At 45.2% G+C, this 24,350-nt stretch overlaps 2 protein-coding genes across 22 annotated transcripts in view; one reads left to right on the top strand and one right to left on the bottom strand.

The window, feature by feature from the left end:
• Nucleotides 1-24,350, bottom strand: part of LRRC74A (leucine rich repeat containing 74A) — a 43,854-nt gene that overhangs the window by 10,406 nt on the left and 9,098 nt on the right. For 11 of the 21 annotated variants that reach the window (XM_063793801.1, XM_063793800.1, XM_063793788.1 and 8 more), the window contains 7 exons: nucleotides 23,456-23,563; nucleotides 21,797-21,893; nucleotides 15,313-15,362; nucleotides 14,884-14,965; nucleotides 7,331-7,416; nucleotides 6,365-6,559; nucleotides 2,407-2,502 (listed from right to left, as the gene is read on the bottom strand). In XM_063793801.1, coding sequence (XP_063649871.1) covers nucleotides 2,407-2,502; nucleotides 6,365-6,559; nucleotides 7,331-7,416; nucleotides 14,884-14,965; nucleotides 15,313-15,362; nucleotides 21,797-21,893; nucleotides 23,456-23,563 — 714 coding nt within the window. The remainder of the gene's footprint in view (nucleotides 1-2,406; nucleotides 2,503-6,364; nucleotides 6,560-7,330; nucleotides 7,417-14,883; nucleotides 14,966-15,312; nucleotides 15,363-21,796; nucleotides 21,894-23,455; nucleotides 23,564-24,350) is intronic. The other 10 variants (XM_063793789.1, XM_063793791.1, XM_054666168.2 and 7 more) reach the window with 4 other exon arrangements.
• The window catches only part of ANGEL1 (angel homolog 1), a 50,543-nt gene continuing 48,042 nt past the window's right edge, over nucleotides 21,850-24,350 (top strand). Inside the window, exon 1 of the mRNA XM_054666162.2 lies at nucleotides 21,850-21,916. The gene's annotated coding sequence lies outside the window, so the exon portion shown is untranslated. The remainder of the gene's footprint in view (nucleotides 21,917-24,350) is intronic.

Here is a 24,350-nt window from a genome sequence, read left to right as displayed (position 1 = left end):
GTTTCTACTAAAAATACAAAAAAATTAGCCAGGTGTGGTAGTGGGTGCCTGTAATCCCAGCTACTCAGGAAGCTGAGGCAGGGGAATCGCTTGAACCTGGGAGGTAGAGGTTGCAGTGAGCTGAGACTGTGCCATTGCACTCCAGCCTGGGCGACAGAGTGAGACTCCATCCCCAACACCCAAAAAAAAAAAAAAAAAAAAAAAGAAAGAAGGCTAATTCAGACCTATTTGTTCTGGTAGGCTTGTTAAGTGCCAATGTGGTCACAGCTTACGGGTTTATGGGCCATCTAGGGCCTAAACAGCACCATTTCTTTTATGTTTCTTTTTTTTTTTTTTTTTTTTTTTTTGAGACGGAGTTTCATTCTTGTTGCCCAGGCTGAAGTGCAATGGTGCAATCTTGGCTTATCACAACCTCTGCCTCCCAGGTTCAAGTGATTCTCCTGCTTCAGCCTCCCAGGTAGCTATGACTACAGGCATGCGCCACCATGGCCGGCTAATTTTGTATTTTTAGTAGAGATGGGGTTTCTCCATGTTGGTCAGGCTGATCTCGAACTCTTGACCTCAGGTCATCCACCCGCCTCGGCCTCCCAAAGTGCTGGGATTACAGGTGTGAGTCACCGCGCCTGAGAGAACATTTCTAATGTTCTCTCAAACACACCAAGGCAGTGCCTGGGTCCATGCCTTCCAACCTGTACTGCCTGGGAGAGGAAAATACAGATGCCAACAAAATCTGAATCTGCAGTGGAGACTCAGGGGTGAAGGCAGCATCCTGGCCTGCAGATTCAGAACCAGAGCATGAGGATGGGGAAAGGGAGGAAGACCCAGGAAGCACAAGAAGGGCCTGGGGCAGGGAGGACAGGTGAGAGAACAAAGGGAAAGAAAAGCAGCTATGTTTGACAATGTCTCAAAATCTGTGGCAAGTAAAAACCCACATTGTATTAATTATTCAGTTTTAAGGAGCTTGGGTTTAAATATCCAAATGCCATCACTGGAGGCTGAGTGCAGTGGCTCACACCTCTAATCCCAGCACTTTGGGAGGCTGAAGTGGGTGGATCACTTGAGGTCGGGAGTTCGAGACCAGCCTGGGCAAAATGGTGAAACCCCATCTCTACTAAAAATACAAAAAATTAGCCTGGCATGTTGGCACACACCTGTAGTCCCAGATACTCTGGAGGCTGAGGCACAGAACTGCTTGAACCCAGGAGGTGGAGGTGAGCCGACATCACATTACTGCACTCCAGCCTGGGCAACAGAGTGAGACTCTGTTTCAGTTTACTTATATGTAAAATGGGAAAATGAGGAAAAGTACTTGTTATGGGTTGAATTTTGCCCCCTCCCAAAAAAAGATGTTGGAGTTCTAACCCCTAGGACCCATGAATGTGAACTTGTTTGGAAACAGGGTCTTTGCAGATGGTCAAGTTAAAATGAGGTACTTAGGGTGGGTACTAATCTAATAAGACTGTGTCCTTATATCAAGGGGACATTTGGATACAGAGACAGGGAGAATGCCATGTGAAGCAGAAGGTAGAGATGGGAGTGATGCTTCTACAAGCTAAGGAACACCAAAGCATGACAGGAACCATCGGAAGCCAGGGGAGAGGTCAGGAACAGATTCTCTCTCACAGCCCTAAGAAGGAATCAGGCCTGCTGACACCTTACTCTTGGACTTCCAGCTTCCAGAACTGTGAGACAATACATGTCTGTTGTTTAAGCCACCCAGTGTGTGGTACTTCACAGCAGCCTTAGGAAATTAATACAGTATTCTACCTACCTTCTAGAGTAGGATAAAAATGAGCTGGAATATATAAAATCACTTTGGGAAAAACAGAGTATAAAATGGTAGACAAGTATAGGCTATCATCAGATGCCACCTGTGTGCTGATTCAGGCAAGAGTTCCCAGCAGGATCTGAAGTCACCTCCTGGGGCTTTCCTCCTTTATCAAGAGATTTTCACCCAGAAATACTGCTCTGAGTCTAACAGGCCAACTCATGAAATGAAAATAAAGTATGTGTTTTAATACCCAGATTCTACAAATTTTGTGATTCTGGAACCATTCAGGGACCGAGGGCCACTCATCTGCAAAGCTGATGTTAAAGAATTCTGTTTTGGAGTCCTCCTGCCTTTCTTTTTGGCATTTTCTTATCTCTACTCTCAGGTTTTCGTAGCCCTAGTTTCTAGCATCTGGTAAATTATTTCTCACTATGATGTTACTGACTAATAGCTACTCTTCCTAAAAGGATCCCTGGAGAGGGCAGAGCTGTAACAAAAGAAGTGACCCTTTCATGGAGCACTTGTGTGAGGGCCTGTGAGGGATAGAGCTGTTGGCTCTGGCCAACACAGAGTATAGAGTGGACAGGGTCACTGGCTTGTGCCCAGACGCAAGCAACTACCATTTGATCACTTACGGAAATATCAAGCTCTTCCATCCTGGATTTGGGGTTCCTCTTGATAGCCAGGATAAGTAAAATAGCCCCATCCATATTTATGGGATTCAGGAAAAGCTATAGAGGGAGAATCAAGACAAGAGGAGGCTGAGATGGGAGGAGAGGCTGGCCCAGAGCACAGTTTCTACATCTCATCAAATCACAACCTCTGTCTCACACCCAGACTTCACTGTAAGTAATTATCTCCTTGTCCGTCTGTTTGTTTATCCATCTGTCTGCTATCTCACTGCTCATCCTTCCATCCATCCATCCATTCATCCATCCATCTACCCACCCATTTATCCATCTCACTGCTCTCCCATCCATCCATCCATCTATCCACCTACCCACCATCTGTCCATCTCACTGCTCATCCATCCAACCATCTATCCATCCATTCATCCACCTATATACTCATTCATCTCACTGCTCATCCATCCGCCCATCCATCCATCCATCCAACCACCAACTTATCCATCTCACTGCTCTCCCCTCCATGCATCCATCTACTCACCCACCCATCTATCCATCTCACTGCTCATCCACCCAACCATCTATCTATTCATCCACCTGTCCATCTCCTCATCCATCCACCTCTCATCCATCCATGCATCCATCCATGCATCCATCCATCCATCCATCCATCCATCCACTCACTTATCCATCTCACTGCTCATCCATCCATCCATCCATCCATCCTCTCACTTATCCATCTCACTGCTCATCCATCCATCCACCCATGCATCTGTCCATCCAACTGCTCATTTATCCAACCATCTCATCTACTCATCCATCCACCTGTCATCCATCCATCCATCCATCCAGCCAGCAATCTGTTCATCTCACCGCTCATCCATCCATCCATCCATCCATCCATCCATCCATCCATCCACCCACCCAGCACATATTAATTAGAGGCTTGCCATATGCCAGCTACTGCACTAAGCACTGAGGGACACACAGGCAGACATGGCAAGGTTTCTGCCCTTGGGTGGCTTAACACTGTAATTGGGGGAGACAGGCAAGCAAGCCAATAGCATCAGAAGTGTTATGACAGCAGTGACAGAGGTACACCTGGGTACTGCAGGGGCAAGGAAAGGAGCATGCAGCATAGGGGAGGGGAACATGGAGCTAAGCCTTGCAGGACTAATGAGGATTAGTGAGGTCTGAGGAAGGGGGGCAAAACCAGAGGAGGAAACAAGATTCACCAAAGAAGAAAAGAGTAGGCAAGTGCAAAGGCATAGGGGTGTGAAACAGCAAGAGATGTTTGTGAGCAGAAGCAGAGAGAATGAGGCCACAGAGCTGGGATGGGCCACATCATGGAGAACCTTATAGGCTTGGAGAAGGAACAAGGACATTATCCCAGTGGAGCTAGGAGCTGCTGAAGCATGGATGGAAGTTAATGGAAGGGACTGTGGAGCCTGGTGGCTCTGCTTACCAGCTGCCTGGCCTTGCATTAATTCCCTGATCACTTTGTACTTATCACCTATGGCTGCTCTGAGGACTTACCATATCAATTCAGGCAAAGCATTAAAACGAGTGCCTGGTATGCAGTATGCTGTCAATGAACAATAGTTCTCATTATTGAAGGCTTTCAGCTAAGTGGCTTCAACATGAGGCAGCCAAAACTCTTACTGAGCCCCTAGTATATGTCAGCTGCGTCCCAGGCTCTGATGTACTCCAGTGAGAAAATGCAGACTAGGGCCTGGACCTCGTGGAGCTCAGCATCTAGAATCCTTTGCTGGACTCACTTCCTAATGGGAATTCCTTATTTTTCCAAGCTTAGGGTAAGGGGCATCAGGGCTGGATGTGGAGACCCATAGATAATTCCTGTGGCAAAGTTGATGTGGTCTCCATGGTGGCCAAACTAAGAGTTTTGTCTTAAATTTTTCTCTTTTACTTCTAAAACATTTTAGAAAATTGAAATATATTCATTACATATGGTCATTGTGGAAAAATGAGAAAAGCGGTAAAAAATGGTTTAAACCATGTATACCCACAAAACAGCAAAGACCTCTATTGCCATTTTGCTGAGGCAACTGCTTAATCTTTTAAAATTCAGTTTCTCAGACTGTCCCTGGCTTCCTCAGCCACTGGGGCTGAGCCACCCACAGCCTGGGTCAGTCTCTGTCTGAGTTGTGCCTGGCCCCGCTCCACCCCAGCTGGGACTCCCAGATCTCCTGGTCACTAGATGGCCAGTCTGTTTGGTCTGTAGTCACTGTGCTCCTTCTGCCTGTCAGAATCTGGCTTCCTCCTGTCTTAGCAGCTCCTCGTGGTTGTCCTCTCAGATGGCAGCCCCTTCCTCACTGTCTCCTCACTGCTTTCCTTCTTCAGGACCCTCACATCTGTGGTCTCTCCAACCACCCTCACATCTTGAGGGAGTTGGAGTTGCCACGGAAAACCACGTAGAGCAGGCTTCCCTCTGCCTCCTGCTACTTGTGTGGCATAAGCAAGTCACACAGCCTCGGTTTTCTCATATGACAAGTGGGGCTAACAGAGCCCACATTACCAGGTGAGGCTATGAGTAATGACAGCTGGCTCTTGGCAGGTGCCCCAGAAAGGGGGATGATTAATAGAAGTCCTCACCTTTCATTTATTTTCCAACTGCTCAATAGCATCTATATTATAAATTAGCATCTACTAGTAATTTAAAATGAAATATGTATTCATTAATTCATTCATTTAATGAATATTCACTGGGCTTCTACAGTGTGCCCAACACTATGCTAGGTATGAGGGACTAGGTATGAGGAGTTTAATGATGGGCAAAACCAGTCTTCATTCTTTTTTTTGAGACAGAGTCTTGCTCTGTCACCCAGGCTGGAGTGCAGTGGCATGGTCTCGGCTCACTGCAACCTCCACCTCCTGGGTTCAGTGATTCTCCTGCCTCAGCCTCCCAAGTAGCTGGGATTACAGGCATGCACAATCACGCCTGGCTAATTTTGTATTTTTAGTAGAGACAAGGTTTCACCATGTTGGCCAGGCTGGTCTTAAACTGGTGACCTCAAGCGATCCACCCACCTTGGCCTCCCAAAGGGCTGGGATTACAGGCATAAGCCACCGCACCTGGCCCAAACACAGTCTTCATTCTGATGAAGCTTTCACATTCGAGGGGATGACAGGCGAGTAAAGAGCCCTCACATGCATGGAATTAGAAAGGGCAGCAAGTTCCATGGGAAGTGGGGAGCAGGGCTCTGGGAGCAGGTCCCCTAGACGGAGGATCCCAGCAGCAAGCAAGTGGAGGTGGAGCGGCCAAGCCTCTGTGGTAGGAGGAAAGGAGTGGAGAGAAGACCAGGGGGTCTTGGGTGCAGAGCAAGGGAGAGCACGGGGTGGACTGAGGTTGGAGGGGCACTTGGGGCTCAGCGAACGGGATCTGAGCAACAGGAAGCCGTGCAGGGGTCTAAGCCGAAAGACAGGAGACTGAAGGGCTGGGGGAAGGGGAATGGATGTCAGATTTGTGTTCAAAAAGCACATTCTGAGGGCTAGGCACAGTGGCTCATGCCTGTAATCCCAGCACTTTCGGAGGCCGAGGTGGGAGGATGGTTTGAACCTGGGAGGCGGAGGTTGCAGTGAGCCGAGATTGCACCACTGCACTCCAGCCTGGGGGACAGAGCCAGACCCTGTCTCAAAACAAAACAAAACAAAAAGCACACTCCGGTGGCAATGTGGAGAAGATCCTGAGGGAGACCCAGATGGGAGGAAGGAAGACCTGTTAGGAAGATCTGCAGTGCACCAGGGAGCACTGAGGGTGACACTGGCTTTATAGTAGAGAATGGTCACTGCATTTACAGCCAAGAGATGGTAAAAAATACATGCATATATGAAGTACAGATATTCCCAATTATTCTCTCCAGTACTATGCAGCCCCCAACTTACCCCAACACATACACAAACACACACACACACACACACACACACCCCCTTTCCAGCTGAAGACTACCTTCAGAACTCTGAGGCTTTCATTGGATTCCAGTCCTTTGCTGATTTTGGAGGCCCCTTCATTGCCGATGTCATTGCCGCCGATATCCAGGTAGACCAGGCAGCTGTTGAGTCGGAGGACTTCCCCTAGGGCCAGAGCCACCTCATTCCCAAAGCCATTCATGGAGAGATCCAGCTTTGTCAGGGTCACATTACCCTCCAGGAAGAGGGGAGAACAGCACCAGCATCAAGGTTACGCGTGACTCATCCAACCAAAAGGGTCCCGATTTCTACCCCCTGTTGGCATCCAGACCGGGTGCTCAGTGGTCCCCAGGACCGATGGGTCTGCCAGATCATTCAGAGCTCCCAGCTGGGCTCAGTCTCAAGTACTCATGAGACTCTCTCCCTTTGGCTTCTGGTCATTCCCTAACCACTAATTAAACTGTCCTCTTGAAGTGTATCCAAAGATGCCACCCTGGCCTCAGCAGATACGATTATACTAAAGAATAATGTGCAGGCCAGGTGCGGTGGCTCACGCCTGTAATCCCTGCACTTTAGGAGGCTGCGGTGGGTGGATCACAAGGTCAGGAGTTCGAGACCAGCCTGGCCAACATGGAACAACTCCGTTTCTACTAAAAATACAAAAAATAGCCGGGCATGGTGGCGGGCACCTGTAGTCTCAGCTACTCAGGAGGCTGAGGCAGGAGAATCGCTTGAACCAGGGAAGTGGTGGCTGCAGTGAGCCGAGATTGCGCCACTGCACTCTAGCCTGGGCCACAGAGCAAGACTCCATCTCAAAAAAAAAAAAAAAAAAAAAAAGTGCATCCAGGAATTGTGGGAGGGAGAACAATAACTTGAAAAGTATTTGATGAGAGCCCAGTATGCCCTCATTGATGGTGACCATGAGGAAGAGGCTTAGGATGGCAGGATGGGAGGCCCTGGCTGTCCTCAACTGGGCTCCACACGCCACTCCTGGAGAGTGCCTTACCCGGAGACCATTGCACAAGGCCACAGCTCCCCTTGTGTGGAAGTTATTCCAGCTCAGATCCAGTGACGTGAGCCCCACGTTGATGGCTGAAACAGGGAGGGAATCGGCTTAGCATCTCCCACAGCCCAGAAAACCCATTCTCAGAGTTAACAGATGTCCATGACACTGGGGATAAAGACCACTCAGTGGTCATGCAAGTAAAATTCTCAGATAATAATTTTTTTAGTTATTCATTTAAACACAAAATTGTAAGATGATCCCCAAAGCTGGCAAAGATGTGGTGAAATAATCCTCCTTACATAGTTTAGGTGGGAAGGAAATTGGTATAGTCTATTTGGCAGATATTATCTGATCACAGATATTTTCCCATTAAAATGTGCATACCCTACTCACCTCTGAGACTCTACCTAAGACGACAGCACAGAATATGGGAAGAGCAAGGTGCTTGTAGATGTTTACCATGGCATCATTTATAAAAGTAAGAATTAGCCAGGCACAGTGGCTCACACCTGTAATCCCAGCACTTTGGGAGGCTGACATGGGCAGATCACGAAGTCAAGAGATGGAGACCACCCTGGCCAACATGGTGAAACTGCGTCTCTACTAAAAATACAAAAATTAGCTGGGTGCGGTGGCGCGTGCCTGTAGTCCCAGCTACTCAGGAGGCTGAGGCAGGAGAATCGCTTGAACCCGGGAGGCAGAGGTTGCAGTGAGCGGAGATCACACCACTGCACTCCAGCCTGGCGACAGAGTGAGACTCTGTCTCAAAAAAAAAAAAAAAGTGAGAATTATTTGGCCAGGCACGGTGGCTCGCACCTGTAATCCCAGCACTTTGGGAGGCCGAGGCAGGTGGATCACCAGAGGTCAGGAGTTTGGGACCAGCCTGGCCAACATGATGAAACCCCGTCTCTACTAAAAATACAAAAATTCACTGGGCGTGGTGGCACACACCTGTAGTCCCAGCTACTCAGGAAGCTGAGGCAGGAGAACTGATTGAACCTGGGAGGCGGAGTTTGCAGTGAGCCAAGATGGCGCCATTGCACTCCAGCCTGGGTGACAGAGCAAGACTGCATCTCAAAAATAAATAAATAAAAGCAAGAATTATTTATCTGGTGGAATATTATGAATTAAAATAGACGTAGCTGGAAAACATCTTCAGGGGCTGTATTTACACAGGAAGGCTGTGATGGACCTGGCATATTACGTCACATGATGCCTATCATGGCAGGCCACGGCTGCAGTGGTGACTCCAGAATTTCTCTCCAGCAGAGGCTCAGGGGCACAATCAGTTGGAAGTGGGGAGGCACCAGGCTTGGCGAGAAGCTGGGTTTGCACAGAAATCTTACTTTTGTTTTGACCTGAAGATGATTTTGCTTACATGTTCCACAGGGTTGGAACATCCTATTTAAACACATTATTATTGTTGTTTTTATTTGGGGAGGGCAGTTATGCCAAGGAGGCCATTGATGGAAAGGCTAAAGTCCTCTTGAACCATTACTGAATGGGAGGAATTGCCTTTAGGCCTCTGGCCCAGGAATAATGTCTTATTTCTTTTCTTTCTTTCTTTCTTTCTTTTTTTTATTTTTGAGATGGAGCTTTGCTCTTGACAATCTCGGCTCACTGCAACCTCCGCCTCCTGGGTTCAAGCGATTCTCCTGCTTCAGCCTCCCGGGCATCTGGGATTATAGGCACCCGCCACCACGCCCAGCTAATTTTTTGTATATTTAGTAGAGACGGGGTTTCATCATGTTGGTCAGGCTGGTCTCAAACTCCTGACCTCAGGTGATCCACCCGCCTTGGACTCCCAAAGTGCTGGGATTATAGGCATGAGCCACTGCACGGGCCTATTTCTTATTTTTCATGGACAGTGCACTACGTTCTGATCATGCTTCTCTTTGTGTCAACCCTGGGTGTGAGTGTTTAGTAAAGTGCACAACACCTTATATAATTTTGGGAACAAACTTTCTCCTGCCTTCATTCCCCCCTCCCCTCCCTCAGTCTCTTCTTACCCTTATTTCCTCTTCTCTGCCAGTTCCCTCATTTAAGCTACACCTTGCACACCTGCATCACTCAAATGGCCACACAAGTTAGATTATAATTCTGATCTCACCACTTACTACCCATGTGATCCCAGGCAGGTTACTTATCCTTCCTTTACATCTGTTTCCTTATCTGTACGATGGAGATATCAACCTGTATAGAGTTTTTTTTTTTTTTTTTTTTTTTTTTTTTTGAGACGGAGTCTCCGTCTGTCGCCCAGGCTGGAGTGCAGTGGCACAATCTCCGCTCACTGCAAGCTCCACCTTCCAGATTCACGCCATTCTCCTGCCTCAGCCTCCTGAGTAGCTGGGACTACAGGCACCCGCCACCATGCCTGGCTAATTTTATGTATTTTTAGTAGAGACGGGGTTTCACCGTGTTAGCCAGGATGGTCTCAATCTCCTGACCTCGTGATCCGCCCGCCTCGGCCTCCCAAAGTGCTGGGATTACAGGCGTGAGCCACCACGCCTGGCCCTATATAGAGATTTTTTAAAATGAGGATTGATGTAAAATGCCCAATTTGATGCCTGTCACATAGCAATCACTTCAAATAATAAGTGTTGGGTTTTTTTTTTTGTTTTTTGGGTTTTTTTTTTTTTTTGAGGCAGAATTTCGCTCTTGTTGCCCAGGCTGGAGTGCAGTGGCACGATCTCTGCTCACTGCAACCTCTGCCTCCCAGGTTCAAGTGATTCTCCTGCCTCACCCTCCCGAGTAGCTGGGATTATATACCCAAGTCACCACGTCCAGCTAATTTTTTGTATTTTTAGTAGAGACAGGTTTTCACCATATTGGCCAGGCTGGTCTTGAACTCCTGACCTCAGGTGATCCACCCGCCTCGGCCTCCGAAAGTGTTGGGATTACAGGCATGATCTACCCCGCCCAGCAATAGTAAGTGTTTTTAAAAGCTGCATTTGCAGTACGATTATAACAATTTTAAAAGACAGCACAGGCCCGGGGCAGTGGCTCACATCTGTAATCCCAGCTCTTTGGGAGGCCGAGGAGGGTGGATCACTTGAGGTCAGGTGTTGGAGACCATCCTGGCCAACATGGTGAAAACCCATCTCTACCAAAAATACAAAAAATTAGCTGGGTGTGATGGCTTGGGCGTATAATCCCAGCTACTCAGGAGGTTGAGGCACGAGAATTGCTTGCACCCGGGAGGCAGAGGCTGCAGTGAGCCAAGATTGTGCCACTGTACTCCACCCAGCCTGGGCAACAGAGCAAGACTCCGCCTCAAAAACAAAACAAAAGAGAGAGCACAGTCTGTCTCATGTTAAATTTATGACCTCAGTTTTCAGACAGAGACTCAAACTGCCCCACATGGAAAGGTGCTTCCATTACATGTTGCTCCTCCCTCCTATATGGTATTTTATACCTTCTGCTCTCCCATCAACCCTAGTGGTCTGAACTGAACTTTCAGCTGAAGATCTTGCCTCCTACTTCACTGAGAAAATAGCGGCAATGACAGGCTTCAAATGCCACCATGAAATCTACCCACTTACCTGCACCCGCACCCACCCTTTCCTCGTCCGTTTTTCAATGAATGAACTGTCCCTCCTGCTCTCTCAGGCCAGCGAGCTCCGCGCTTTTGTTCTGGACTCTATTGCCTGCAGCCTTCTCATGGACTTTGCTCCTGTAATTACCTCCTCCTCCTTCTGTAGCATCAGTTTATTCTTCTTTCTTCCTCTCAGCATTTTCCATCCTTAAGAACTCTCCTTGGACTCTATGTCTCCCTTGGCTCCTGCCCCCTTTTTCTGTTCCAACCTTCCCAGCAGAACTTCTGCGGTTGCGTATAGTGTTCTTTTTGCTTTGCATCCTATTTTCTTTTTCTTTTTGGAGGACAGGGTCTCACTCTGTTGCTCAGGCTGGAGTGCAATGGCATGATCACAGCTTACGATAACCTCTAACTCCTGGGCTCAAGCAGTTCTCCCGCCTTAGCCTCCCAAGTAGCTGGGACTATAGGCATGTGCCACCATGCCCAGCTAGTTTTTGAATTTTTTTCTTTTTTTGAGATGGAGTCTCACTCTGTCACCCAGGCTGGAGTGCAATAGCAGGATCTCGTCTTTTATTTATTTATTTATTTATTTATTTATTTATTTTTTGAAAGTAATATTTTATTTTATTTTTTTATCATACTTTAAGTTTTAGGGTACATGTGCACAACGTGCAGGTTTGTTACATATGTATACATGTGCCATGTTGGTGTGCTGCACCCATTAACTCATCATTAAATATTAGGTATATCTCCTAATGCTATCCCTCCCCCCTCCCCCCACCCCAGGATCTCATCTTACTGCAACCTCTGCCTCCCGGGTTCAAACGGTTCTTGTGCCTCAGTCTCTGTAGCAGCTGGGATTACAGGCGCACACCACTACACCGGCTAATGTTTGTATTTTTAGTAGAGACAGGGATTCACCACGTTGGCCAGGCTGGTCTGGAACTCCTGACCTCAGGTGATCCACCCGCCTCAGCCTCCCAAAGTGCTGGGATTACAGGTGTTAGACACTGTACCCAGCCCAATTTTTGAATTTTTTGTAGAGAGTGGGTCTCACTATGTTGCCCAAGCTGGTCTTGAGCTCCTGGCTTCCCATCTTGGCGTCCCAAAGCACTGGGATTACAGGCATGAGCCACTGTGCCAGGCCTCCATTTTCAACTCAACCTCCTCCATTTGGGTTTCCATAACTCACCCACTCCACTAAAACAGCACTTTCTTTTTTTTTTTTTTTAATTTTAAGTTCAGGGGTACATGGGCAGGTTTGTTATATAGGTAAACTTGTGTCACAGGGTTTGTCGTACAGATTATTTCATCACTCAAGTATTAAGCCTAGTACTCAGTTATTTTTCCCGTTCCTCTCCCTCCTCCCTCCCTCCACCCTCAGTTAGTCCCCAGTGTCTGTTCCCCTCTCTGTGTTCGTGTGTTCTCATAATTTAGCTGCCACTTATAAGTGAGAACAGGTGGTATTCGGTTTTCTCTTCCTATGTTAGTTTGCTAAGGATAATGTCCTCCAGCTCCAACCCTGTTCCTGCAAGGAACATGATTTCAGTTTTTTTGTGACTGCATAGTATTCCGTGGTGTATATGCACCACATTTTTTAAATCCAGTCTACTACTGATGGGCATTTAGGTTGATTCCATGTCTTTGTTACTGTGAATAGTTAAAATAGGACTTTCAAAGCCACTAACTCTCCATGCTGCCAAGTGCCATGGTTACTATTTTATCCTCGTCTTATTTGATCTCTCAACAGCATTTGATGCAACTGTCGATCTTCTTCCTGAACTGCTCCCTTCCTCGGCTCCTGCCACCTTGCTTTTCTGGTTTCCCTCCTATTTGACTGACCACTCCTCAGACTCCTCTTCCTCCTCTGTGAAACCTAAAAATGTCGGAGTGACCCAAAGGTCAGTTCGACGGCCACCTACTCAACTCTGTCTACACTCCCTGACTAGATGACCTCATCTTGCCTCATGGTTTTAAATACATCTATATACCTATGACCCCAAATGTGTATCTTCAGCCCTGATCTCTTCACCAAGCTCTAAACTCATATAGCAAACCATCTACCTGACTTCTCTATGTAGGTGTCAAATGGCCATTGCAAACATCACGTGGCCAAAATGGAAAACGGGGCTCCTATCTCCTGTCCCTGTTGCTCCCTGAGTTGTCTCCATCCACGTAAACAACACCATCATCCAACCAATAGCTGAAGCAAAATGACCATGAGTCTATCTCTCTCTTCCCCCATTCTTCACATCAGCAAGTCCTTTTGGCTTTACCCCCAAAGTATATTCTGAATTCATTCACTCTTCTCTATCCCCACCTCCTCCCTGAGCTCAAGCTATTTTCCTGTCTTGCCTAGACTCCTGTGACAACTTCCTCTTTTGTACTCATTTGCCTGGGGATGACTATTTAGGTTGTTACTATTTTATTTTTTTCTCTTTTATGGTGATGCTGTAATAACCTCCTCACACATTTCTCTGTGTATATGTGAGAGCTTCTCTGAGACAATTCCCTTTGATGGGAGGGAATTTCTGCATCATAGAATAGACACATTTTCAAGTTTACCAAGGACTGTCAAGTTGTTCTCAAAAGTGCCCGGCAGCTTGAAGTATTCTTATTTCGCTCGGTTGTCCACAGCCTTTGACATTCGCTGGCTTTAAAATTTCACAGCTTTAAAGATGACAAGGAGAACCTTTCATTTCTCTAACTAGTTAAGAGATGTGGGCACTCGACTTTCTTCTTTTGCTATGCATATGCCTTGACCATTGCTCTATTGAGGCTATTTATCATTGTCTAATTGAGCTAAGGATCTTTTATCAACATTCTGAATACTATTTTTTGTACTCTACAAATGCTGCAAATATTTACTCCCTGTCTGTTGCTTGTCTTTGTTTTTGTTTTTGAGCTGGAGTCTCCTTCTGTTGCCCAGGCTGGAGTGCAGTGGCGCCATCTTGGCTCACTGCAACCGCCGCCTCGTGGGTTCAGGCGATTCTCCTGCCTCAGCTTCCCGAGTAGCTAGGATTACAGGCATGCACCACCACGTCCAGCTAATTTTGTATTTTTAGTAGAGATGGGGTTTCACCATGTTGGCCAGGATGGTCTTGATCTCTTGACCTCGTGATCTGCCCACCTCGGCCTCCCAAAGGGCTGGGACTACAGGCGTGAGCCACCACGCCCAGCCTGTTGCTTGTCTTTTAAGGTTGTTCATGGTTGTGTGTCTTTTTATCATATGCATGTTTCAAATGTATTGTTGTCAAATATGGGAATTTTTAAAACTTTTAGGTTCAGGCCTACATGTGCTGGTTTGTTATATAGGTAAATTGCGTATCTCAGGGGTTTGGTGTACTGATTATTTCATCACCCAGGTAATAAGCATAGTACCCAAAAGGTACTTTTTCCATTGCTTTTGGACCGTTTATGCTTACTGGGCCATACTTAACAGTCCTTAGCCTTCCTGAGTTGTTAGTTGTTTCTATGTTCTTCTAATCATCGTAAAGTTTTACTTCCCATGTCCAGGTGTTTGCTGCTGCCCCTCCCCCTCCCTCTTCCCCTTCCCTTCCCCTTCTTCTTTTCCTTCTTCTTGTGCTTCTTCTTTTGAGACAGGGTCTCTCTCTGTTGCCCAGGCTGCAGTGGAGTGGCACAATCATGGCTCACTGCAGCCTCTACTTCCTGGGCTCAAGGGATCCTCCCACCTCAGCCTTCCGAGTAGCTGGGATTACAGGTGTGCACCACCACACCTGGCTAATTTTTTGAAATTTTGTAGAAACAGGGTGTCCCTATGTTGCCCAGGGTGATCTTGAACTCCTGGGCTCAAGCAATCCTTCTGCCTCAGGCTCCTGAAGTTCTGGGATTACAGGCATAAGCCACTGCACCCAAATTCTGAATGTATTTTGGGCATGTTTACATCACTTTTATAATCACAACATTTAAAAATCATGTTAAAAAGGGAGATTCCGCACTGCCAAGCGATCCTCCCCTATCCCTCCCCTTTGCTGTCCCTTCCTCCAGGGAGACTCACCCAGCATCTGGCCCAGGTGCTCCCCTCCTACATCAGAGAATTGGTTGTGACTGAGATCCAGCTTCTTAATTCGGTAATTGGTCTACAGAAACAAACAGGGGAAAGAGAAGGATTTTTTGTCTTCTGATTGCAAATATCTTGCTTATCTCAGGGCAGTATGATGGCGGGGCTCTGATGTACCAAAAATTAGGTGAAGACAATGTCTTAGGCATTTTTTGTTGGACTGTTGATGGCTGCTGGGAGAACTTAGTGCCATATAAACAGCTCTACCATTTGCTGTGCCTTTGTTGGGGTTGGCAGGGTCTAAACACTCCCCAGTCCCTAACACGTGAAAGTAGCCTCACGTTACTGTGCCCATAGCAGCCCCAGGTTGCCCAGATCTCCCAGGGACATCGCCCACGTGGCTTGGCTGCACTCCCTGCCTCTTACCGACAGGGCTTGGCAGAGCAGTGCTGCGGAGTCTTCCTTGAAGTCATTTCCTGTAGTGAGGGTGGTGTGTCAGTGATGCACTGCTAGACCATGGCTCCCTTCCTCTCCCACCCCCTGCCCCTCCCAGTCCACTTCCCTTTAGAACAATCAAACAGAAAAAAGGTGGTAGGGGCCAGACGCATTGGCTTACGCCTGTAATCCCAGCACTTTGGGAGGCGGAGGTGGGAGGATCACTTGAGCCCAGGAGTTTGAGACCAGCCTGGGCAACATAGTGAGCCCTTGTCTCTACAAAGAATTTTTTAAAAAATTAGCCAGTCATGGTGGCATGAACCTGTGGTCCCAGCTACTTTGGAGGCTGAGGTGGGAGGATCACTTGAACCCAGGAGGTCGAGGCTGCAGTGTGCCATGTTGGTGCCACTGCACTCCAGCCTGGGTGACAGACCAAGATCCTGTTTTAAAAAAAAGAAAAGGAGGCTGGGTACTGTGGCTCATGCCTATAATCCCAGAACTTTTACAGGCCAAGGTGAGTGGATCACCTGAGGTCAGGAGTTCGAGACCAGTCTGGCCAATATGGCAAAACCCTGTCTCTACTAAGAATACAAAAATTAGGCATGACGGCGCACACCTGTGGTCCCAGCTACTCAGGAGGCTGAGGCACGAGAAATGCTTGAATCTGGGAGGTGGAGATTGCAGTGAGCTGAGATCACAACGCCACTGCACTCCAGCCTGGGTGACAGAGAAAGACTTCACCTCAAAAATAAAATAATAAAATCAAATAAAAAAGGAAGGGACAGGACAGGACAGGACAGGAAGGGACTTAAAGCAAGTATTACGTGGACAAAAGAGAACAAGGCAACTGTTTACCCTCTCTTTTAACATTGCCTTTTCTCTCTGCCATGAAATTCCAGGAGTTGGTAGCATACCCTGTGCATTCATTAGCAGCATCAACCCCAGCCTAGTGCCTAGAGTCTATAACATCCTAAAAATGCTCATCAAAGTTGAAGCAGCAGGACTGGGACACTTGTGAGTGAGACACTTGCCATGCGTGCAAAATTTAAGAGGTGCCTAAAAACTCAGTAATCAAGAAGAATAATATCCTAATACAACATTTTAAAAAACCAAAATTAGTGCAAAATCATCTATATTGAACAAGTTTTTTTTTTTTTTTTTGAGACGGAGTCTCGCTCTGTCACCCAGACTGGAGTGCAGTGCAGTGGCGTGATCTCGGCTTACTGCAACCTCCATCTCCTGGGTTCAAGCAATTCTCCTGCCTCAGCCTCCTGAGTAACTGGGATTACAGGTGTGCACCACCACACCCAGCTAATTTTTATATTTTTAGTACAGACACAGTTTCATCATGTTGGTCAGGCTGGTCTCAAACTCCTGACCTCGTGATCTGCCCACCTCAGCCTCCTAAAGTGCTGGGATTCGCACCTGGTGTCTTTATAATTTTAAAATCTGACCCTGCACACACATGACTAGACCTTATTCACCTCAGTCCATTCAATCCCTGCTAGATGCTGTTTTTATTTAATGTCTTGATATTTTTCTCATCAGGATATTTTGGCACTCCTTACATTTTGTGACCAACGCAAGTGGCTCACTCACCTTACCTGAGTTGTGGCCCTGCTAAGCAATGTAAGACACTGGTGATTTCTGGGAAGTACATGACATAGAGCCTTATTCCCAAATTTCCTCCTTTGAACCCTCAATAAGCTTTGTATCTCTACCACCTAAATAGTGTTTGGCACATAACAGGTCCTTAGTAAAGTGAGTGAATGAATGAATGAATGAATGCATTCACTGGAACACAAATACTTGTTTGGCTGTGTCTGTTAGCCGTGCAATAAAGTGAGATAATAAGCTAGTCAATGCATAAAACTAGGTGATTAGTTATTCAAATTCTTGTGTTTAAATCAGTGGTTACAGATACTACAGAGCTGGTTGTAAGAGAATTATTTGTGAAATTTGATAAAACACAGATTCCAAGATTTCTCCTGCTAAAGATTCTGATTTCACCAGTCTGGGATAGGACTGGGTGATTTGTATTTTTACAAAGAACTTTCTGTACTATGTTAACACATTATGTTAGGGGTCTTAGCCAATGCAACCAGAAAAATAATTAGGAGATATAAATATTGGAAAAGAAACAACTTTCATTATTTGCAGGTATAATCACCTATCTAAATAATTCTATAAAATTAATTAACAAAATGTTAGAACTCATAAGATAATTTAATAAAGTGACTGGATATAGAATTAATGTACAAAAATTAATAGCTTTCAGACACACCGGTAATGACCAATTAGAAAATGTGATAGAAAAAAACATTCTGTTCCAATAAGATAAATTAATAGAAGACCTAGAAATAAACCTAATATAAATAATGCAAGGCTTATAATAGAAGAAACTAAAACTTTACTCAAGAATGTAAAAAGACCTGGGGCTGGGCACAGTGGCTCACACCTGTAATCCCAGCACTTTGGGAGGCTGAGGTGGGTGGATCACCTGAGGCTGGGAATTCGAGAGCAGCCTGACCAACATGGAGAAACCCCATCTCTACTAAAAGTACAAAATTAGCTGGGTGTGGTGGCACATGCCTGTAATCCCAGCTACTCGGTAGGCTGAGGCAGGAGAATCGCTTGAACCCAGGAGGCAGAGATTGCAGTGAGCCAAGATCATGCCATTGCACTCCAGCCTGGCAACAAGAGTGAAACTCCTTCTAAAAAAGAAAAAGAAAAAGAAAAAGAAAAAAAAGAATATAAAAATACCTGAAGGAGTAAAGATAAACCATGTTCATAAATGAGGAGACTCAATATTGTGAATGTCAGTTCTTTCATAAATTAATCTAGAATATTAAATGGAACCCCAACCAAAACCCCAACAGGTGTTTTTTTTCTTTTTTTTTTCTTAAATAGAACTTGACAAAATGATTCTAAAATTCACCTGGAGGAGAAACTGCACAAGAATAGCCAAGATTACTATTACTTACAATACTAATAGCCAAGATTGCAGAATTATTTTGAAAAAAAAATTCAAGATTACTTTGAAAAAAAGATTCAAGATTACTTTGAAAAAAAGGGGTAGTCTTTGCCCACTCACACACAAAACATATTTATTGGCTGGGCACAGTGGCTCATGCCTGTAATCCCAGCACTCTGGGAGGCTGAGGCAGTTGGATCACTTGAGGTCAGGAGTTCGAGAACAGCCTGGCCAACATGGCAAAACTCTGTCTCTACTAAAAATACAAAAATTAGCTGGGCATGGCAGCAGGCGCCTGTAATTCCAGCTACTCGGGAGGCTGAGGCAGGAGAATCACTTGAGCCCAGGAGGCAGAGGTTATAACAAGCTGAGATGGCACCACTGCACTCCAGCCTGGGCGACAGAGGGAGACTCCGTCTCAAAAACAAAGAAATGCAAAATATTTATTATAAGATTTTATAACTTATATATTAAATAGTACATCATCATTTTTTGTATTAGTCACAACATCTTATAATATGTAGTAATTATAATTTTAATATTCTAAACAAATATTAAGACAATGCAGTGTTGACACAGAAATACATAAATAGGCCAGGTGTGGTGGCTCATGCCTGTAATCCCAGCACTTTGGGAGGCCGAGGCGGGCGGATCACGAGGTCAGGAGATCAAGACCATCCTGGCTAACACAGTGAAACCCCGTCTCTACTAAAAGTACAAAAAATTAGCCGGGCGAGGTGGCGGGCGCCTGTAGTCCCCGCTACTCAGGAGGCTGAGGCAGGAGAATGGTGTGAACCCTGGGGGGCAGAGCCTGCAGTGAGCCGAGATCGTGCCACTGCACTCCAGCCTGGGTGACAGTGAGACTCCGTCTCAAAAAAAAAAAAAAAAGAAATACATAAATAGATTAATGAAATGAAATAGAGACTCTAGAAGGAAACCTATATTTATAATGGGAGTTTAATACATGATAAAGATGACATTTCAAATTAATGAGAAAAGGATCAATTATTACATTGATGATGCTGGAGTACCTGGTTATCAGTTTTGGAAATAAAACATCTGATTTCTACTTCATTCCATGCACAAACAAGTACTAGATATATTAGAGAGCTAAGAGTAGAAACCACAACAACAACAAAAATAGAAGAAAATAAAGGAAAATATTTTTACCTAATTTTTTTTCTTTTTCTTTTTTACAGATGGGGTCTTGCTATGTTGCCCAGGGGGGCCAGTCCTGGGCTCAAGCAATTTTCCCACCTCAGCCTCCTGAGTAGATGGGACTATCGGTACATGCCACCACTCCTGGTTCAGGAAAATATTTTTATAAACTTTAGGAAAGAGTTTTAAAGCCAGGCTACAAAAATTAAATACATAAAGGAAAAAGACTATAAAACTTGACATCAATAAAAGATATAAACTTTGCTACAAGGAAGTACCATAAACAGGCTGGGCACGGTGTCTCAAGCCTGTAATTCCAGCACTTTGGGAGGCTGAGGCGGGCAGATCACAAGGTCAAGAGATCGAGACCATCCTGGCCAACATGGTGAAACCCCGTGTCTACTAAAAATACAAAAATTAGCTGGGTGTGGTGGCGGGCGCCTATAGTCCCAGCTACTCAGGAGGCTGAGGCAGGAGAATTGCTTGAACCTGGGAGGCGGGGGTTGCAGTGAGTCGAGGTTGAGAAAGTACCATAAATAAAGCCGTATCTAACATTCTAACATTCAAGTATGAATATCTATAGTTTATGAAGAATGGCTAAAACTCAGTCACACTAACAACCCCATACAACAATTGACATTTCATAGAAAAGAAAATAGAAGTGGAAGTGAGCATCTGAAAAAGTGTTCTATTTCAATAGTAATAGAATGTGTAACAGTAACAAAGACAATAATAGCGAGAAACACATTGAATACTTATGTACTAGGTATAGTTCTAGGAGTTTTAGATTTTAATTCACTTAATCTTCACAATAACCATCTGAGGTAATATAATTATCCTTATTTTATGAATGAGAAAATGAGGCACAAACTGTTTAAAAAACTTGCCCAGTGTCAAAGCTGGGATTTGAACCCAAGCACTGTGACTTCTACACCCACATGCTTAACCATTTTGATTCACAAATTGCTTGTTATTTCCCTTCTGGGGATGGTATAGGCAACAGTCCATTGGTAGAATTATAACCTGGCAGTCTTTTTAAAGGGAAATTTGGAAATCAGTTGTTAAGTTCACAAAAATGGATACATCTTCATATTCAGTAATTGTGCTCCTGGGTGTCGATCTAGAAATACAAGAACATGTGCCTAAAAGATACATGTACAAGAAAGTCCTTTAAAACATTACTTGAAGGCAAAATTAGAAATGACTTTAATCTCCTTTCTCCCAAATAGGGGGATGTTAAATAAACTATGGTATGTCCATAACTCAGAATACTAGCCAGCAGTTCAAGAGAATTAGATAAATCTATTTGTTCTGCCATAGAAAGAAATCCAAGATATATTTAGTGGAAAACAAGAAAAATTGGAGAACAATAACTGACATGTAAAAACATTTATGTTAAAAATACACGAACTAAGGCTGGGCATGGTGGCTTATGCCTGTAATCCCACCACTTTGGGAGGCTGAGGTGGGAGGATTGCTTGAGCCCAGGAGTTTGAGACTAGCCTGGACAACATGGTGAGACGGGGACAACCCGTCTTTATAAAGAAAAATGCACAAACTTTATTTCTGTATTTTTTCCCTAGACACTCTTCAGATCTTCTCTGTGTGTTAATGGTTTTTCAGAGATATAATCAAGTGTGGATTCTTTTTTATATACCTTTCTTAGGAGTTACTGGGATTCCTGTATCTGCACATTTATCAATTCAGGGAACATGTTAGCTGTTATTTGTTCAAATATTGCTGCTCATTCATTTCTTCTCCTTCTGGAAACTAGTCATTCGTTTCATTCTTTTATCTTTTATATTCTCTATGTCTTTGTCTTTCTATGCTGCAAAGATAGATAAAATGTTTTCCACTAATTCTATTCACCTGTAACTAATGTGCCATTGAATTTATTTGTTCAGTCTTTAATATCAGTGACTATAAATTTTTCATTGTAAGAAGCTCTTGGTGTGGAGAGGAGGGGAGGTCTCTTTTTAAGTGATTTGTTCTTTTATGATTTTATTTTATGTTCTTAATCATATTAAACATAGTTTGTGATTGGGTATAAGATATCTCAGTTTGCTTGTGGTTCCAGTTAATTAATAGTGCCCTATTCAGTTTGGGTGGTAAAGTACATGATAAATTATTGTTTATATATCATCTGTAATGTCAGATATGGATGATAAATGGCGGGGGCTAGGGGAGTGTGACTGGGAGGGTTTAGCAGGCATAGATGCAGTATTCTGGTCTCCAAGACTAGAAGGACATGGTCTGGTTCAATGAGACATTGAATTCTCTGTTTTTCCCCTCTTCCCTCCCTCTGATTCCCAGTGTCTTCTCCCTCCCTTTCCATGTGCTCACCTGAAAGCTCAAGGCTCCAGATAGAAGAACTATTTCTCTCAAAGAAATCTGAGATGATTCTGGCCCCCTCCAAACCAAGGTGATTGTTGGAAATATTCTAAAAGGCAAGAAAACACTTCGGTATGTAAAAAAGCTCACCAAAGGGCCCTCATGAAAAAATGATGTCTTTTGTGGTTTACTTGAGTCCTGTGCTGAGGGAGTAGGGTTGGGGTGGGAAAGGATTAGGAGGATTAGGAAGGTGCCAAGGACGAAGAGAAGGGCAATAGGAAACCGGGCTCTAGAGCCGGCTTTTCCAGGGCCTCCCGGTGGGACCCTTGGGATAGCTGGTCTCAGTTTTTTGAAGTTGGCTTCAAGGACTCCCTGTTTTCCCAATTTAGCCTTGGTGCTTCAGATAAGCATACTATTTTGTTTCTTTGTATTAAAACCCAAAACGGCTTCATTTGGAGAGCTTGGCAGTGAAACAGTGAAAAATGAGTTTAGAGTGCATAATCATTGTAAATTCTACTCATTGATTTGGGAAGTATGAATTGTCCTTTTAAGCTAGTGGGAGAGACTTTATATAAAGTGGCCATTATTGTCTTAATTGGTTGTTCCCCCTTTTCTTTGAATTTCTTTTTATGATGGTAAAATAAGCATAACATATTATTTACCATCTTTGCCGTTTTTCAGTGTCCAGTGGCGTGGTATTAAGCATATTCACATTGTGTAACCATCACCGCCAGCCATCTCTAGGCACATTGTCTTTTATGACATTATTTCATGTCTTTACTTTCTTTAAGAAAGTTCACTTTAAGGCAACTATGCAGAGCTACATTTATCAATTTTTTTTTGAAACAGAGTCTCACTCTGTCACCCAGGCTGGAGTGTAGTGGCGTCATCTCGGCTAACTGCAACCTCTGCCTCTGGGGTTCAAGTGATTCTCCTGCCTCAGCCTCCCGAGTAGCTGGGATTACAGGCACACACCACCATGCACAGCTAAGTTTTTATATTTTTAGTAGAAGCGGGGGTTCCACCATGTTGGCCAGGCTGGTCTCGAACTTCTGACCTCAGGTGATCTGCCCACTTTGCTTTCCCAAAGTGTCGGGATTACAGGCGTGAGCCATCATGCCTGGCCACATTTATCATTTTTAAGGGCTTCTAAGGTCCAGACAGAAGTGGTTTCTGTTTTTTTTTTTTTTTTTGAGATGGAGTCTCATTCTTGTCGCCCAGGCTGGAGTGCTGTGGTGCGATCTCAGCTCACTGCAATCTCCACCTGCTGGGTTCAAGCCATTCTCCTGCCTCAGCCTCCTAAGTAGCTGGGATTACACCATCATGCCTGGCTAATTTTTGTACTTTTAGTAGAGACGGGGTTTCACCATGTCGGCCAGGCTGGGTTTGAACTCCTGACCTCAGGCGATCCTCCCACCTTGGCCTCCTAAAGTGCTGGGATTGCAGGTGTGAGCCACCGCGCCCAGCCATAAATTGTTTCTTAGGTTTTCCTACAGCCATAGGAAACACAGCTTCTCACATGTGGCCCTCCTCTAAGAAGTCATGTGGGAAGGGCAGGGGCGGGCAGGAGCCTAGAGGCAGCCTGGGTCCTGGCAGGGCCTCTGGCTTGTCTCCAATGGGTTGTGAATCCCCAGGGATGATGGTAAGAGCCAGCACAGGGGGGCACAGTACCATCTCCTGGAGGTAGTAGTTCTCTTGTAGCATCTCCACCAGGCTCAAGACACCCTCCTCCATGATGCAATTGTCTTCCAGCTCCAGTTTGGTAATAGCCGGGTTGGACTTCAGCCAGCACAAGGGGAGGGAGAGAGACACAGAAGTGGTTGGTGACCCAGTCAGTTCCCTGCTCGCCCTGGGCCAGCCATGTGAATGGGCGTGGAGATGCAGGCTAGGAATTCTGAAGGCCTAGCAAGGGCGAGGAGACCAGAACGGGGGCTGAACCAACCCGTAGAGTTTTGCTAGGACAATACGCTGATTCTGGGAGAATTTATAAAAGGATCCTGAAAGCAATTAAAACCCTGACAAGTTGGAGGCACAAGGATGAGCTAAACAGATTTTAACTATTTAGCCCTAAGGGGACAGAACTGTGACCTACTCCAAGATTAAGGAAAACTTGATACATTGAATAAGGATATTTAAACATAAAGATTTTTGCAAGGAGGTCCTTTAAAGCATTGATTTTGCTTTCTTCAGAGGCCTTTCTTCTAATTTACGCTTAAGTTTTATCTGGGACACTCTTTTTAATTTGTATTTATTTATTTATTATTATTTTTTGAGACGGGGTCTATGTTGCCCAGGCTGATCTCAAACTCCTGGGCTCAAGTGATCCTCCTGCCTTAGCCTCCCAGGTTGCTGGAATTACAGGCATGAGCCACCACACCTCGCTCTGGTACTCTCTTTACTAGGAGGTGACCTCAAGTCTGTTTGGAAGGAATTGGACATATAAATCTTTGGTGAATATCTAGATCCAAGATAGTCTGCATTTCTTTTTTTTTTTTTTGAGATGGAGTCTTGCTCTGTCACCCAGGATGGAGTGCAGTGGCGTGGTCTCGGCTCACTGCAACCTCTG

This window comes from Pan troglodytes, chromosome 15 (genome assembly GCF_028858775.2).
Source record: "Pan troglodytes isolate AG18354 chromosome 15, NHGRI_mPanTro3-v2.0_pri, whole genome shotgun sequence".
NCBI lineage: Eukaryota > Metazoa > Chordata > Mammalia > Primates > Hominidae > Pan > Pan troglodytes.
The sequence above is the reverse complement of the archived record's forward strand: the minus strand, read 5'-3'. Positions and strand labels throughout refer to the sequence as shown.